General features: G+C 44.7%; 1 protein-coding gene across 2 annotated transcripts; it reads left to right on the top strand.

The window, feature by feature from the left end:
* Window positions 1-3026: 3026 nt before the first annotated feature.
* LOC115060764 (cullin-1) lies at window positions 3027-16689 on the top strand. 2 transcript variants are annotated; one of them, XM_029528843.1, is made up of 22 exons: window positions 3027-3174; window positions 10019-10424; window positions 11157-11331; window positions 11411-11578; window positions 11841-11891; window positions 12070-12160; window positions 12477-12640; window positions 12718-12880; window positions 13257-13387; window positions 13682-13789; window positions 13870-13976; window positions 14061-14109; window positions 14198-14329; window positions 14415-14532; window positions 14652-14728; window positions 14912-15030; window positions 15099-15204; window positions 15312-15359; window positions 15472-15554; window positions 15640-15745; window positions 15816-15929; window positions 16016-16689. In XM_029528843.1, the coding sequence occupies exons 2-22, from the start codon at window positions 10282-10284 to the stop codon at window positions 16094-16096; spliced, it is 2334 nt and encodes a 777-aa protein (XP_029384703.1). In that variant the 5' UTR covers window positions 3027-3174; window positions 10019-10281; the 3' UTR covers window positions 16097-16689. The 2 variants fall into 2 exon arrangements, with proteins under 2 accessions (XP_029384703.1, XP_029384704.1); XM_029528844.1 differs by lacking the exon at window positions 3027-3174 and adding an exon at window positions 3298-3373.
* Window positions 16690-16822: the final 133 nt, after the last annotated feature.

Genomic DNA, 16822 nt, shown 5'->3' with positions numbered 1-16822 from the left:
GCAGAGGCAGAGGCGGAGCTGGCTGCGTTGGAAGAGCTTCGCCTGAGCCGAGCGATGGCCTACGTGTCCATTAACCCCAGCAGTGTTGGTGAGATACTCACAGACAAAAACTCAGGAAATGTAGTGAACTTCACATGTCTTAGTTTACGTTTGTGTGTGTGTGTGTGAGTGAACAGGTGGCTGTATGAGTCTGGAGGAAGTTCGGATGAAGCAGCAGCAGGAAATGATGGAAGCCAAGAGGAAACGGAAACTGGTCTGAAAACTTAGGAGTCATTTCTGTTCATATTTTAGCATGAAGTAAACGATATAACTTCAAATCACAATGTGCTGGAGAAAGTGGGTGGAAGGAAAGTTAATTTAATCCCATAATAATAAAACTCAGTTAAAGTTGAAACTGTTTGTGTTTCTCAGACTTTCAGGTGAACCGAAGGACAGGAGAAGTAAAAATTAATGTGAAAAGAAAAGTGTTTTGTTGAGCCATTTATTGAAAAACTGATAGAGACATGGTCAATATTGTAGCTACACTGGTCCAACAAATAGAACCCAAGCTTCAGACAATAATTCATTTTTCTCTCTACCCCTTTTTTATTTTACAACTAGAACACACTCCTTGTGTTTTGTTATTCCAGGTCATGGAGAAAACACCTGTCCTGATGAGCTGAGCATCTCGACTCCTCTAGTTTCTGCTGGCAGCTGAACGCCTCTTTCTATCTGCAAACACAAACAAATTTTACCGAAAATCATCACTGACCGATTGGCATTATAAATAGTTCATATGAATACAATATATGTTTTCTACGAGGTGGTTTTGTTCCGGATATGTGTTTGAATTGTTGTCTGTAGTACATGAAAATGTGAAGTCATTCAGGGAGATTACAGAAACATATTTTCTGACTTAAAATGTTGTGTTTAGTGATAAAGGTTACATGGTGTTAACTTCTTTTCTGTCAAGTTTAGCAGATGAGCCCATAAATACCTGCAACTACTGCAGAGTCATGTGACCTGGGTCTTAATGCAGATTGCAGCAAAAGGCCAATGTTAGAAGCTCTTAGTGGATTTCTAACCAATGGGACACCAGCTTTACAGTCATTTGGCCCCCACATTTTATCTGATTTTGTTCTTTTCCCTCTTGAACTCACCCACAACAACCAAATAGGTTATACCTTTCGTTTGGATCAAATCTATAGTTATGCTGCAGTCTGTGAGTGTAAAACTCACAGACGTCTGATTTTGTCGCTTTTCAGTGGTCTCCTCAGTGGGCCTCCTGGGTAATGTTTTTAGCACCACGTGACACAGATTTTTAGTATTTAGATTTTTAAAGGTGGACATCTGTGTCTGAAAGTCATGTCAACTGAAAATACAAACAGGGCTGGAAACCTGTGAGGCAAACAGGGTGTGTTTGTGGACAGCTGTGTCTGCCTATACCTTTTCTCAAGGTGTGGCCTTGAACACGTCATGCCATTCTTCCCCGTTACATAATCTGTGCATTACAGAGATGAATGGGGGGAAGGAAAGTGACAAGGATGAGTTGCCACAGTAAATGTCTCTGTTCTACACCCTTTGCACAGTTTCATCTAGAAAAAACTAGCAAAAACACAGCAAATAAACTGATTATTAAAAACACTTTGTGTGTGTGTGTGTGTGTGATTGTCTTACTCCTTTTGTTCATACAAACTGCTTCAGATCTAAGTGTGAATTTAATGATTCACTTAATGTCATTCAGAACTTTTCCCACCAAATGTACCTCTGACATAAACGAAACCTTTTGTATTTAAAGGAGTCATTGAAAACTGTGCTTTAGAGAAAGTCTCTTGTTGAGCAAAACAAGATATAATAATATGTAGTTTTCTTTTATCCTAAATATTACCTGCAATAAACCCAGATTTGATGAAGCAGGAAAGTTAGTGTGTGAAACGGAACAATGCAGTGAATTCAACACTGGAGCTCTGTGAGCAGTCTATTCACAGAAAACTCCACCAGCTGTTTGTTTACGACAAACCTTGTGTTGCACAGTCATCCGACATCATTTGGTTTCCCTGGATTCAAATTAATTCATTCAAAATACTATAAATGTATAAATAAAATGTGTGGAGTCATCCTGTATAATACCCTCCATGTGTCTGAATGTAAATTCACTGCAGGTCCCTAATCCTTAAATGAAATGACATTAAATTAAGCTGCCTGTGTCCGTCAGTCTGTCCTCCACCAGCAGAGGTCGTTCTCTGCTCATCTCAGAGTCAGTGAAGGTGACAGTGATGAAGAGAAACACTGTTGGACATCTGCATGTTTTCATTAGGTTCAATCTGATATTACACAAACACACACTAAATGTCAGCATCGTGCTGCTTTCCCGTTTGTGCATAATTAAGATGTCATATTAGGTGACTGAAATACAACTGCGCATGCGTCACATCTGTAATTGTTGTGTGTCGCCATGATTGTAGTTCTCAGAGGGACGCCATTCTGTGACGCTGCCTTCACGGCGTCATCGCGAGCTCCGAAGTTTTACCGCTCCGGAGCATGTTCACGAAATATGATTAAATTATATATTTTTTTATTACAATTGATATCATTATACGGTGTTTTATAGTCAGTATATTTTATTACCGTGAATGTTTCCTGTTGTACAGGTTACCTTTCATCAGAATCAGATCAGTAATACTGTATAGATTATCTTTTAAGAATTACGGAGTAGTAAAGTCTGATGGAAGTTGTAGTTAACTATCCGCCCTGCATCGTTCACCGATTAGGTTTTTATGTTTGTATGTAACTTACTGTTCTCACATAAAAATGTATCTGTCTTATTTCTGAGAAAAATACTTACAGTTCAATTTCATAATTTATCTTAACGGAATCAGAATAAAAAGTAATTTCATCAAGTCCCAGGGGAAAACTGACTTTTTATTTATACTTCTGCTTTACTTTATTTTATGTATTTGTAAAATTTGTGAGATATTTTCAGAGGTGTGTTTGTGTGGAGCTCATATTTCCGACGGTGCCTGAAGGCTCTGTGATTCGGTGCCGATCTTTGTGCGAGCAGAGCGGAGCGGCTGCAGTTAGCAACGGGCAGCAAACAGAGCCACAAAGACACGAAAGACGGCGGAGGAGACGGCGTTTGGCCCCGACAACCCACACCGACGGCGACCACATGGTGACAGCGACTCCCTTAAAATGGTAAGAGGACATTTAACAGACGTGAGGACGGAGGCTGGTGGCGATAAGAGCTAGCGGGCTAATGCTAAACGGTTAGCGAACGGTTTTCCTGACTCATTATTGAGGACCCGGAGCAGCTAGGCTGCCATTTTACACCAACAACACGGGCAGTTGGTCTGTCCTGTCCGCTCCAGGGGGCACAGAGAACACCCTGATTATGGTAAATACACGCTATATAACACCTTAACATCAAAACGAACCGTGAACGTGATCTAAATGCGGGGTTGTGGTGTTAATGGTAGCCGGCCCTCCAAGCTAAACGGCTAATCGAGCCTGAAAAGCTAACGATAGCTAGCAGTGTTGCGTAGCAGAGTCTGGCTCGATTCGCAGCCCAGCGTGGAGAAAGCTCAACAAATACCGACAAACAGCCGGCAAACAGCCGGCGTGAGGCTGTGTCTGGGATGACTGCAGGCACAGCTTGGGTTCAAAACCTGTCAGATCGGCCTTCAGTCGTTTTCAGTGATTTTAAGCTGACACAGAGCTCCCACTCTCCTGGAATACCTGGACAAGCCCACAGCCTTCCAGTGGTCCCTTTTCCAGGCCAGGCCAGGCTGGAAATGTGTTTAAACATCTTAAAGATGTCACTGCTTCCCCCTGAATGATCAGAACTGTTCTGCTGGAGTCAAACGACTGACTGTTGTCCTAGATTCTTTTTCATTGGGTAATAAACAGTTCACATACGTGGCTGTTAAAACAAACTTAGTTTAAGTGCCTGTTTATTGTGGAATCTTTTAAAATGTGCAGTTTTTACTCAAATGTTTATAATACTATATTTCCACTCACTCAGATGCAGCAGTAAATGCTCCCTTACCTTTTTATTGAACCTGAAGTCCATTCACACCTTAGTCATAAGTGTATTCAGGTTTGTATATTCATCATATTTGAGATTCATACAGGAGCTTTGGAAAATTAGTTTTTGCAGTATTATATCAGATCGTAGTCGTCTCATATTTTAGATGTTTGTTTCATTGTAAATTATTTTTGTTTACTTCTGACATTGTCCTTGATTTCACAGTGGTGTAAGTCCATCTCATCATGGAAGTCTTGGCAGTTGATGGATTTATTTAACGTCACTTTTGTTTCTCTCTGATTGCCCACGTGGATTGGCAGCTGTAGTTTTTCGGACCACACAGGATATGTTCCTCATGTTACACTGTGTTAATGCTGTCAGCTTGCAGCTATCTGCAGATATAGCATCCTGTTTCTGTGTGGTCATGTCGGCTGAATTTTGAAAACAGGCTACTGTTTCCTTCAGTGTTTTTGTATTGAGTGATGAGGCTTAGTTTTACATGTGTGGACAGATCCTATCCCCTCAGATTCAACCGTAGGGTTAGCAGGATCTGTGTGTGTTGATACAGACTTCAGGGTGGGAGTGTGTTGGTACTTAGTGTGGTATCTACTGCAAGATGATAACTTTCTGTATACCATGATGAAACAGCTGCAGGATTATCCATCTTCTCATCCATGGTCATTCAAAGGCAGCAAAGGAAAATGTAATAGCTGTGTTTTATGCCTTGAGTTTTGTCAGTTTGAGGAGAAGCGTGCATCTTAAGTTGGACTTTAAAGCGTCATATAACAAACGATTCGTATATTGGAGGCGATGTTTTACATTCAAAGATTCACTGTTCTTCAATGGAGAGGAATATTTCAGACGATTCTCTCTACCAAGAAAACACACTGCACCTAATATGTCTTTTCACAACAGCTCAGTTACACATACAGACTTTGGTTGGCTGATCTCTCTCTCCTCAACATCATGCAACCAGGCACCAATGAAATCAGTCTGTTGTGATTTGCAGTCTTAAATGACTGGGCCACCTTCGAGGACAATCAGCTGCATGTAAACACGCTGTTATAAACAATCACCAGATCAACAGAAAATTAATCTGCAGCAGTTCTGAGCATTATCATAAACTTACTGACTTTATTAATGATAAACAGATACCGTTCAGTGTGCTCAGCCTCTCAAATGTGCAAATTTACCAACAAAGAAAATCAGTGGCATGCTAATTAACAATGAGATTAATAGTTAGTTGCATTTAGAGCTGAAACGGTTTGTGAAATGCCAGAAGACTTATTGGTAATTATTTGACGATTGATTAGCTGTTCCAGTTGTTTTCCAAGTAAAATATATCAGATGTGTGGGTCTTATGATTTCTTTGAAGTGCATCTCTCTAACCTGAACATCTTCAGGGTTTGAGACATTTTAAGCTGTTACCTCAGAGACCAAACAAGGTCTTGATTAATGGGGGGGGGGGGGCAGATTAACTGGGAATGAAAATAATTGAAATGTGCTTCAAAGTAATGTTTCTTTTGTAGAAATAAAGATTTTAAAGTCAGCCATGATCCACCTTCACCCTGTCTGACCCATCTGGCTCTGTCTCGATGCGTAGAAGGTGAAGTGACGGCAATGACTGTAAAGTCAAACCAAAAGAGCAGTGAGTCTCTGCTTGGCTGCTTCTCTGAATGCTGAGCAGAGCAACAGAAATCAAAAGCTGCTTACGCTAATGAAATGTCCTCCCTCGCTGCCTTACCCGGCATATGATCAGTTTGTGTACATGCACACAAACGCACACCTTGCAATCAAGTGGCTGTCCAAAAGGTGCTCATCTCGGGTTCAGAGTCAGCTGAAGGTTTAATGCTCCTCATTATTTGACCTCCAAGCCTGATGCTTTTGTTTGGGTCACCAAAGCTTTCATATAAGGCAGGAAATTAAATCCTAAAATCAAAGTGACAGATGTGTTTCTGTCTCTGACTCTGCATTTTGTGTTTCTTGTGTCTGTTTTGCTGTGGTTTGCAGTATTTGTGTTTTTAAATGTAGGGTATTAGGTTGTTGAGTCTGGCCAGGACACACGGTGGCCGAAGTAATCTGATTTACCAGGCTGAGCTTTTTTCCCACGGATACCGCTCTCCCTCTTTCTTCCTCTCCGTCTCTCCACCACTCCCTGCATCCTTCCCGTTCAGCAAACTGCTCTCACGAACTGGACTCGGGTTCAGGAGTCGTCGTCCTACCTGCAGTAAAGCCTCCGTCATTGTGAGAGAGGAGTTCTCTTGCTGCCGCAGACAGCAGGGTAAGAACTTATTTTTAGCCGGCCGTTTTATTTAAAAAGAAGCAGGCTTGCACTGCACCCTTCCACCCGAGCCGTGTGTTAGCATAAGATTTGTTTGAATAAGTTTTTTGCTGCTGACGGCAGGTTTTGAACAGAACAGTGTTCTGGTTTTCTTGTCACTCCATGGAGACTTTATCTCACTGGTTGATTTGGTTCTTGTTAGCGCTTTAGGCCGTGTAATCATTCATGAGAGCATTTCCTTTTCCCCATACGACGTGTAAGGGTTAGATAGGATAATGTTGACGTCCACAGGATATTTCAAAATTTGATCAACAAGATAAATGTATGTAGATAAATGACACGCACCAACCAAATGTTTTCTTTTCTTGCTGTTAATAAATTAGAGATTATTTTAGTGTAAAGTCACATGAAGTCAAACAACACAAGGTGCTGACAATGTTTTGTCATGAATTTTTTTAGCGTAATTAAGTTCAGAATTTCGGTATAATTTCTTGTCAAAAAGAAGAATAATATCGTAAATATAAACAAACCCACAGCTGAACTTGTTGACGGTCTGGCTGCTGTGACCCAGACACAAACGGCACGATTCCTGAAACCGGCCATGACCTTTGAACCCCTGCTGCCTTCCTGCCTCGTGTAAAGGAGGAGCATGCCGCTGGAGGAACGGGATTCTTGTTTCACTGCAAACTTTCTACGAAGACACTCAGCAAGTCGTCCACATCCTGCCCCCCCCTCCCCCCAGCACCAGACGTCTCATAGCTGTAAAACTGATAATGGACATCCACACTTGTAAACCCGTCTGCTGTGGGAATCTGAAACCTGATCCAGCTCTGAAGGGCACCTTTTCAACGCCGGCGAATAGAAACATGGGAGATGGCGAGGCCAAACACACCACCTTCTGTAGTCCGCTGTCTACTCTGAGGTATTGTCTGCCCCAGTTGCCATGGCAACTGCCGGAGCACCTCAGGCAGGTAGCGCCGTCTCTACGAGTTGAGCGAGGATCTGCTGAAGAGCAGCGGAGGATGGACCAGGTCTCGAGTCCGAGGCCGAGCTTGGTGCCGACAGGCCGCCCCACAGTCAGGGAAACAAACAGCTCTGGAAATTAAATATTCTGCTGCTACTGCTTAGGATTTTCTTTCCTCCACATGTGGTCTCAGCTTCATGTTTTTGAAGTTAACCAACATCTGACTCTGCTTACTTCTTTTTATCCAGCAAGAAGCCAAAGCAATTCCTGATGTTTCCATAGACACACATCAAATCAATCCTAAAACATCCAGGTTTTTACCTATCAATGTCAGCGACATGCTAATAGGGCTGCAGCTAACCCTCAGTTTCATAAAGGTAAATCTGCTTTCTTAAATATTCAGAGTTACCTTCAGTGTGTGTGAACTTCCTGTTTGCCCACAGGTGACATCATGTTTGAAAGGATGGAAACAGCAAATGTTTGCTCCTTATTTGTTAGTGAAAGTGTCTCCCTTTGAGGACTAGATGTGAGATGTTGGAGCGTTGCAGCAGGATCAGCAGAGATGAACTGTGTGGTTGTATCGGGGGTGGCGGCAGCAGATTGCAGCTGCAGTGCTGTGGTCAGTCTGTGGCGGTGGGGGAGGGATGCTGGAGTCGGAGGCTGGGCGTGGAGAGGACGACAGATTTCAGTGACTGATGAAGGCCTAATCCAAGTCTTCATGTGCCCGGAGTTTACTGCTGTGTCAAGGCTTTTCCGTTTGCCTCGCTGCCTCCTCCGTTCTATCATCCTCGCCTGTGCTGCAGTAAATGACTCGTAATATGATACACAAAACTGTGGCAAAGTACATTCATGATTCAAGTCATGCATCAAACAAAAATGTATTTGATTCTGCATCTAAAATGTGACTATTTGCTTCTTTGCTCTGTTTTATGTTGTTGGGATGAATATTTTGGTGATTGGCTGTTTTCACACAACTGGACAGTTACAATAAACATTCTTTTAAATATATTTTTGTTTAGTCATTTCAGTCACTCTTGGTTGTGCGATCACGTGTTGTTGATGCTGTTAGTTCTCTGATTTAAAGGGAGGAGACATTATTGTCTCTATTTGATTAGATAGTTTTTCAGGTTTCTCAAAACATGATGGATTTTTACCAAAGTAATTGAGTTTTGTATACATCATAATTAACAAATAAGCAGCGTAATTAAAGTAATTGCAATGACTATCTACATATTTTTGTTGCTCAGACATCAGGTGATTTATTCTTTGTGCAGCGGCGATGGCAGGGGCTCCTGGGTCACGTCCTGAGTCTCCGGCCCTAATAGCTGTGAATGGCCAGAGACAGGCAGCGCTGCATGCCTGCTTCTTCTAAATATAGCAGCTCTGCCTACATGTACACAGCAATTTCTACCAAGACGCCCTCCCTGTATTCTCTCTGGCTCTTTTAGGCCGTTTCTGGTATGTCCTTCCCGATGTTCTTGTGGTTTCATACCTGCTTTCTGTGAATGTGTATCTTTTTGGAGAATATCTTCTGAGTTGCCTCCAGTGAAACACATCAGGTTTAATTGGTGGTGTCGCAGCATTGGCTGATTTGAATCAGAGCTGCAACTAATGATATAACGAAATGATAGGTGGAAATATAATGATGTTATTTATTGATGATTCTTTTAATGGTTCAGTCTATAAAATGTCTGAAAATATAAGACCAAACAACAATTCCCGGCACAACTTGCTTTGCTTTGCTTTTGCTTTTTTGCTTTTAATGTGAAAGACAAAAGCAGCTCATTCCTACATTTAACAACTGATCTCCCATTCGGATTACAGCTGTCAGGTCCAAGTTGTGCGTCGCATCTTCTCCTCTGATTTCTGTCCATTGGGGCATTTTGGAAACAAAATGATGGCGTTCCATGAAGACTGTTTCTTGATGTCATGACATAATTATAGGATTTCCACGCTGACACCTTTCAGCCTTGGACCAAAATGATTTTTTTGCCTAACATAGTAAATATTCAGTGATTTTTACCCTGAAGGTTGATCGGTTCATCATGTCTGTCTGCTGCTTAATTTAGAACTCATTGAAGTTTTTCACTTTGGCACATTAAAGGCTTTTCTTTAGATGATCACCATCCAAAAAAAAGCCTCAAATTAGTTCCAAAATAACAAAATATGAAAAGGTCTAAGTGTGTGAGGTGTGCAGATTGTCAGCAAAGCGTGACCTCTTCTCTGAAGCTTTAAAGATGTTGATGCAGCGAGCTGGCGTTCATTTCCCAGCTCCTCGTGTCCTGACAGCGGGGATGAAATTCCAGCAGTGGGTCTGTCAATTAGCCTTAATGAACCGGCCTCCGCTGACGGGCAGTCCTGACCTGATGATTTACTGTTTTCTTTTTTTTTTTTTTTTTTCTTTCAACACAAAACCCTTCAGAATCTCACACATCGCTGTGTGTTTGAACATGATAAAAACAAAAAAGTGGATGAAGCTTTCAGCCAAAGATCTGAACGGCTCATGTTAGAGCAGGAGGACCCAGCTTGGAGAGGGAAATCAGAGGCGCTGAAGTGGACTAATCTGTCATTAGCTGTGTGACGTCAGGTCGTGGATCAGAGCCAGGTGTCGGCAGATAAGTCCAGATACCTGCTGAGGATCCTCCAACTGGTTTCTCTTTGTGGGTTTTGAAACTGGCGCAGCAGATCGGCAGTCTCATTGTGTTTTTATGCAGTTGAATTAAAGGTCATTACTCAGAATCTGTTTTCCTTTTTCTTATGTCCATCTCAGGTCATCTGGTGAGGAGTGCCGCAGCTTTTAGGTGGGGGCGTGGCAGACAGCGCCACCCAGGTGTGCAGAGTGGGACTGCATCCCGTCTCACAACCCGACAACCAGCTTCCCGAAGCGCCGCCACCAGATGGACTGCAAACTCTGACGGGAACAGCGAGCCGGGACAGAAATCTACTGAGGAGAGGAGCCGGGGGGAGCACGCTCGCCGGAGCAGGACAGGGAGGGCATTGGCAGGGAGAGGAGAGGCGCGCACAAGGGGCTCTATGATGTCGTCGAACAGGACCCAGAACCCCCACGGACTGAAACAGATAGGCCTGGACCAGATATGGGACGACCTGCGGGCTGGCATCCAGCAGGTGTACACACGGCAAAGCATGGCCAAGTCACGCTACATGGAACTCTACACGTATCCTGTCACCACGGTTGGCGCTGTGTGTCTGAGCTCTTTCATGTGAATGTTGTGTGGTCTTTTTCAATCCATCAATCAATTGATTCATTATTCACTCAAAGAAACTCATTATGGGATTTTGGGACTGAGTTTGAACTGGTGGCAGCAACCAGTCTGACATTTTACCAATTCGACCTAAGTCAGCTCTCATTTATCCCCCAAACACACATCATGACGTCAGCACCAGCCACAGAAAATATTTACCTGTATTTTACCAGCTGTCTGTGTGTGTCTGTGTGTTAAATGGCACTGGGTTGTTACTTCCTTCTCCGTCTGGCTGTGTGCGCAGTTATTACTTAAAATGAGACAACATCCTGAAGACAAAACACACAATCCGTGACAGTTGGTCAAACCTCTGGGGGAAATTTGGTCCGTGAATGTTCTTTTTATTTCAAGTAGTGCGAAGTTCTTGTTTTGTTTTGGGGTGGTTGTTTTTTGTGTGTGTGTCGTCAAATTTCTTTTCTGATGGAAAAACAGTGAATGTTTGCAGTGGCCTGTTAACCAGACGCTTTAAATCAACCTTTAAACGTGCACAGTGTGAATTATGAGGCTGCCGTTATTTCCCTGAAACCCGTCAGGAGCGTCGCTGCTCTCAGATGATTTACCTCGATGACAGGAAACTTTAACGGGGTAGTTTCAGTCACACAAGGAGATCCTGTCTCTGTGTTTCCTCCTTAATCCTTCTCCCAGACATGTATATAACTATTGTACCAGTGTCCACCAGTCCAGCCAGGGCAGGGGCTCCGTCCCTCCAGCCAAGCCCTCCAAAAAGTCCACCACTCCAGGGGGGGCTCAGTTTGTAGGCCTGGAGCTCTACAAGCGACTTAAGGAGTTCCTGAAGAACTACCTGACCAGCCTGCTCAAGGTGAGTGCACGTTCTCTGTGTTTTACCTTAATTCTCTTTGCGTCCTCACCTGCTCTTCTCTGCCCCCCCCCCCCCCCAGGATGGAGAGGACTTAATGGACGAGTGTGTGTTGAAGTTTTACACCCAGCAGTGGGAGGATTACCGTTTCTCAAGTAAGGTCCTCAACGGGATCTGCGCCTACCTCAACCGCCACTGGGTCAGACGGGAGTGTGATGAGGGACGCAAGGGCATTTATGAGATATACTCCGTGAGTCTGACACAGACACACACCTCGGCTCTGTCACAGTCGGAGTCTGATCGAATGAGTCGTGTAAAATTTGGACGCAGCGTTTAAAAGTAAATGTTTCTACCTTTAAACTACATTTGGAAGTTAAAGTGGAGTATGTCCCGACAGCGTGGACCTGATCAGGGAGACGCATCACACACGCAACTTCAAGTCTTGACCTTTTCTTAATCTTGTTATTCTCCCCCCCCCCCCCCCCTTCTCTCTCACTGCTGTTTCCTCCCAGCTGGCACTTGTGACCTGGAGGGAGTGTTTATTCCGACCTCTCAACAAGCAGGTGTGTTTAGTTTCTTTTTATAGAAGCAAAGTGAGAAATACCAAAGTTTCAGTGCAGTGATTCATTAAACAGTGACAGTGATGTGAAAACTGTGAACAATATTCAGTGTAATGTTGTTTTTGTGTTTTAATCTCTCTGGAAAAATTATGAATTTCAACATCTTTTTTCTTTTTTTCAGGTAACAAACGCAGTGCTGAAGCTGATAGAGCGAGAGAGGAACGGAGAGACCATCAACACCAGACTGATCAGCGGTGTTGTCCAGTCTTATGGTAGGTCTACAGACCGGGACAGCCTTAAACTTTAATTCCTTCTAATTGTCATCAGGCTGTAAAAAGAAAGCAGATTGTTATAAATATATAATGTTGATTGAATTCATGTGTGTAGTGTGTGTATTTGATATCTGCAGCAGGACGTCCAAAAACTAAATAAAAAAGATAGAAATGGGGCGTTTTATTTTCACAGAAAAAAATATCAAATGGACTTTTCTGGATACAAAACACGAGAGAGAAAGAATGGAGGACTCTTGGCTCCAGTGTTGTTGATGTGATTTACTTAAGTACAAATATTTCACGTCTCCTCCTGCAGTTGAGTTGGGCCTGAACGAAGAGGACGCCTTCGCCAAAGGCCCGACGCTGTCCGTCTACAAAGAGTACTTTGAGTGTCAGTTCCTCACCGACACAGAACGTTTCTATACACGTGAGAGCACAGAGTTCCTGCAGCAGAACCCCGTCACCGAGTACATGAAGAAGGTCGGTGCTCATCCACAGCCAGGACAGCTAGACAAGTGTGTGTGTAGACTTTGTGTTAATGACCGGTTTCCCCTCAGGCGGAGGCTCGTCTGCTGGAGGAGCAGCGCCGTGTGCAGGTTTACCTCCATGAATCCACCCAGGACGAGCTGGCCAGGAAGTGTGAGCAGGTCCTCATAGAGAAACACCTGGAGATCTTTCACACCGAGTTTCAGAACCTTCTGGATGCCGACAAGAATGAAGGTTAACTGCCATTTTACCCCATTTTCATTATTATTCCACATTTTTAAACTTCATCTCGGTGTCACTCTCAAATCTCATTTAGCACTTTGCTCATGATGCCCTGAAAGTTGTCAAATATGTAAGTTCATCTAAACACAATTCAGAACAGGTCAGTTAATTACCTTCAGATATTAATGATGTTTATTTAAAGCTGTCCTGCAGCAGAAAACAGACGGCAGCCACACGTTTAATTGGAGTCATTACGACATCAATGTTAATTATCCACAGATGATTTAATCAGCGAAGGCAGTGACTGCTCTGCTCAGATTGAAATAAGATTTTCTTCTGTCAGGCGGTCGTGCGACGGCAGCTCAGTAAACCTGTTGTCCTGTTTTAGACCTCGGCCGGATGTACAACCTGGTGTCTCGGATCACGGATGGTCTGGGTGAACTGAAGAAACTCCTGGAGACTCACATCCACAACCAAGGCCTGGCTGCCATCGAGAAGTGTGGGGAGGCTGCACTCAATGTACGGACCGTCTGGGCCGCTTTAGTTCAGTTTATTTAAGGGTTGTTTGGTTTAATCTAGTCGGCTTGGTTCAGTTACATCAGTTTGATCTTGAACAAATCCAGAGGTTGGACTTTAACATTTCTACATGATGTCACAGAAGAGAGAAGATGTACAACAATGTTGTGAGTTTCACAGCTTGTTTAAAAATGTTCGGCTCAATATTAGATCCTGAGCTGATGAGCTGCAGGGAGAGAGTGAGGCTGACGGTAAAAAGGTTTATAACAGATCCAAAGATGTTCATGCTTCTTCCAGGACCCCAAAGTTTACGTCCAGACCACCCTGGACGTCCATAAGAAGTACAACGCCTTGGTCATGTCTGCCTTCAACAATGACGCTGGCTTCGTGGCGGCGCTCGATAAGGTGAGTGATGTGGTGAGAACCTCAGAGGGGGGACACTGAGCTGACACCGAGAGTCTAACGTTGTGCTCCTCTGTTCGCAGGCATGTGGTCGATTCATCAACAACAACGCCGTCACCAGGATGGCACAGTCGTCCAGCAAGTCTCCTGAGCTGCTGGCCAGATACTGTGACTCTCTACTCAAGAAGAGGTAGGTGATGATGTCACTTCCTCAACTCCTGATCGGAGGAAAGGTGTTTGGAGATGATTCTTGATTCCTGCGTTTTCTCTTCAGCTCCAAGAACCCGGAGGAGGCGGAGCTAGAGGACACACTCAACCAAGTGGTAAAGATGCTCCGCCCTCCGTGTTGGTGTCATAATGACTTGTGTGCGTCAGCACCACCTGAAGGTGTGTTTGTGTGTTCTCTCCCAGATGGTTGTGTTCAAGTACATCGAGGACAAAGATGTTTTCCAGAAGTTCTACGCTAAGATGCTGGCCAAACGTCTGGTCCATCAGAACAGCGCCAGCGATGACGCCGAGGCCAGCATGATCTCCAAGCTGAAGGTCAGACTCCGAGCGTCACGCAGCGTCACGCAGCGTCCCTCGGTGCACGTCCTCTGGACTCAGTTTTGTCTCTGTTCTCCTGCAGCAAGCGTGCGGCTTCGAGTACACATCCAAACTGCAGCGGATGTTCCAGGACATCGGTGTCAGTAAAGACCTGAACGAGCAGTTCAAGAAGCACCTGACCAACTCGGAGCCGCTGGACTGTGAGTTATCTCCACAGTAGCTCACATTTAGGAGTTTGTTGAGGCCGTGTGGTCGTATCTGCAGTCAGTGAAGTCAGTGCTGACCGTGACGAAGTGTCTTTTCTCCTCATGTGTTAAAGTGGACTTCAGCATCCAGGTCCTGAGCTCCGGGTCTTGGCCTTTCCAGCAGTCCTGCACCTTCGCTCTGCCGTCAGAGGTAAGAGCATCTGAAATGTTCCTGGAGGATCCAGGGTCCAGATCAGAAACAAACATGTGATCGTTGACTCCCACTGAGCGTGTGTGAACTGCCACACCTGGACTTTTCACAATAAAACGTTCAGCCAGATGAACTTTGACCCCGGCAGCAGAAAACGATCTAACTGGTCTGCACTCTCTGCAGCTGGAGCGAAGCTACCAGCGCTTCACGGCGTTCTACGCCAGCAGACACAGCGGCAGGAAGCTCACCTGGCTGTATCACCTGTCCAAAGGAGAGCTGGTCACCAACTGCTTCAAGAACAGGTATTCTGTCACAGCTGCTCCTCCTTCACAAGCAGTTTTTGGCCTTAACCTGTTGTTGTTGTTTACAGGTACACTCTGCAGGCCTCCACCTTCCAGATGGCCATCCTGCTGCAGTACAACAGTGAGGACAGTTACACCGTCCAGCAGCTCACCGACAGCACACAGATCAAAACTGTGAGGACCAACTCTGTCCATTTCCTGAAAAACACAACTTGGCTTTGACATTTTTTAAGGTGGAACTGGTTAATATCCCCGCTGACTTCACTCTCTCGTTCTTTCAGGATATTCTGGTTCAAGTTCTTCAGATTTTGCTAAAATCAAAGCTGCTGGTGAGTGAGGTTCAGGTCTGTCTGTGTGTGTACATGCTGAAGTGAGTTTTATTGTGAAGACAGGAAGTCGGTGCTGTCTGAGACCAGGAGTTTTATGTCTGATGTCCACCAGGTGCTGGAGGACGAGAACGCCAACGTGGACGAGGTGGAGTTCAAACCCGACACCATCATCAAACTCTTCCTGGGATACAAAAAGTGAGTTTAATGTGAAATCCCAAGAGGCCGTCCGGTCCTTCCTGTTTGTGCTTTTGTTTTGTGACGTTTTTTTGGTCCTCTGCAGTAAGAAGCTGAGAGTCAACATCAACGTCCCGATGAAGACGGAGCAGAAACAGGAGCAGGAGACGACTCACAAGAACATCGAGGAGGATCGGAAGCTCCTCATCCAGGTGACCTTTCTTTCCTCCGGTCCGGCCCGGTCCAGTCCGAGCCCCTTTAATCCCGATCTGGTCTCCACAGGCTGCTATCGTGAGGATCATGAAGATGAGGAAGGTCCTGAAGCACCAGCAGCTCCTGGCTGAAGTCCTGAACCAGCTGTCGTCCAGATTCAAGCCCCGAGTCCCCGTCATCAAGGTAACACATCCAGTCAGCTGACTTCACGGTTCCTCTTCCGTTTGTACGGCCGCTCACCGGTTTGTTTGTCTCCCTCTTGTGGTCAGAAATGCATCGACATCCTGATAGAGAAGGAATATCTGGAGCGAGTGGACGGTGAGAAGGACACATACAGCTACCTGGCCTGAGCCCCCCCTCCCCCCCCCCCCCCCCCCCCCCCCCCGTCCACCGGCTCTCCTCAGTTTTATTTTTATTTGTTGTATTGTTTTTTTTATGTCTGAGTAATAAAGTGTGGATCCCTCTGAGCGGCGGACATGTTGTGAGTGTGTCGCTGATCATGTGACTGCCTCAATCCGATTGGGGGGGGGGCGTGAACTTTCAGCTCTGCCTTCAAGGAACCAACGCCCCGCCCCCCCAGTCCACATGCTCGTCTGTCCCTCCCATCTGTAGGACTCAAACACTCACTTCCTTGTTGTCATATTGTAAATAACTACAGACTGTAAGGAAAAAACAAACCTACTCTCCTCTTTACATAGCAAACGTAATGAATTAGCCTTCAGCCAATCAGAGGAGAGCCGCATCCAAAGGTTTCTGCATGCTCCCGCCTCCCCGCTCCACAGTGACCCCCCCAAAAGATTACAGTCAAAAGACCCGGAGTCTGTCCAGTTCTGTTTGAGGTCGTCGGGTTCATGCAGGAGGCGTTTCATTACTGAACGGTGGACATTTGTATAGTGTGGTTCATTTTCTAAATGTGTGATAAATAAAAACAAGGAAAGATTTCTCTAAACGCCGACTCAGACTTTTCCCTCCACTCAGTCCATAACTTCACTTCCACCAGCTGGATTTGAAAGAAATCGTTTCAAATGTGTTTTTAAAAAAGTTCCTGATCAGACAAAAATAAAAAAATCTGATTC

The sequence above is a fragment of the Echeneis naucrates genome, chromosome 20, assembly GCF_900963305.1.
Source record: "Echeneis naucrates chromosome 20, fEcheNa1.1, whole genome shotgun sequence".
Taxonomy (NCBI): Eukaryota; Metazoa; Chordata; class Actinopteri; order Carangiformes; family Echeneidae; genus Echeneis; species Echeneis naucrates.
This window is presented reverse-complemented; position numbering and strand designations above follow the sequence as displayed.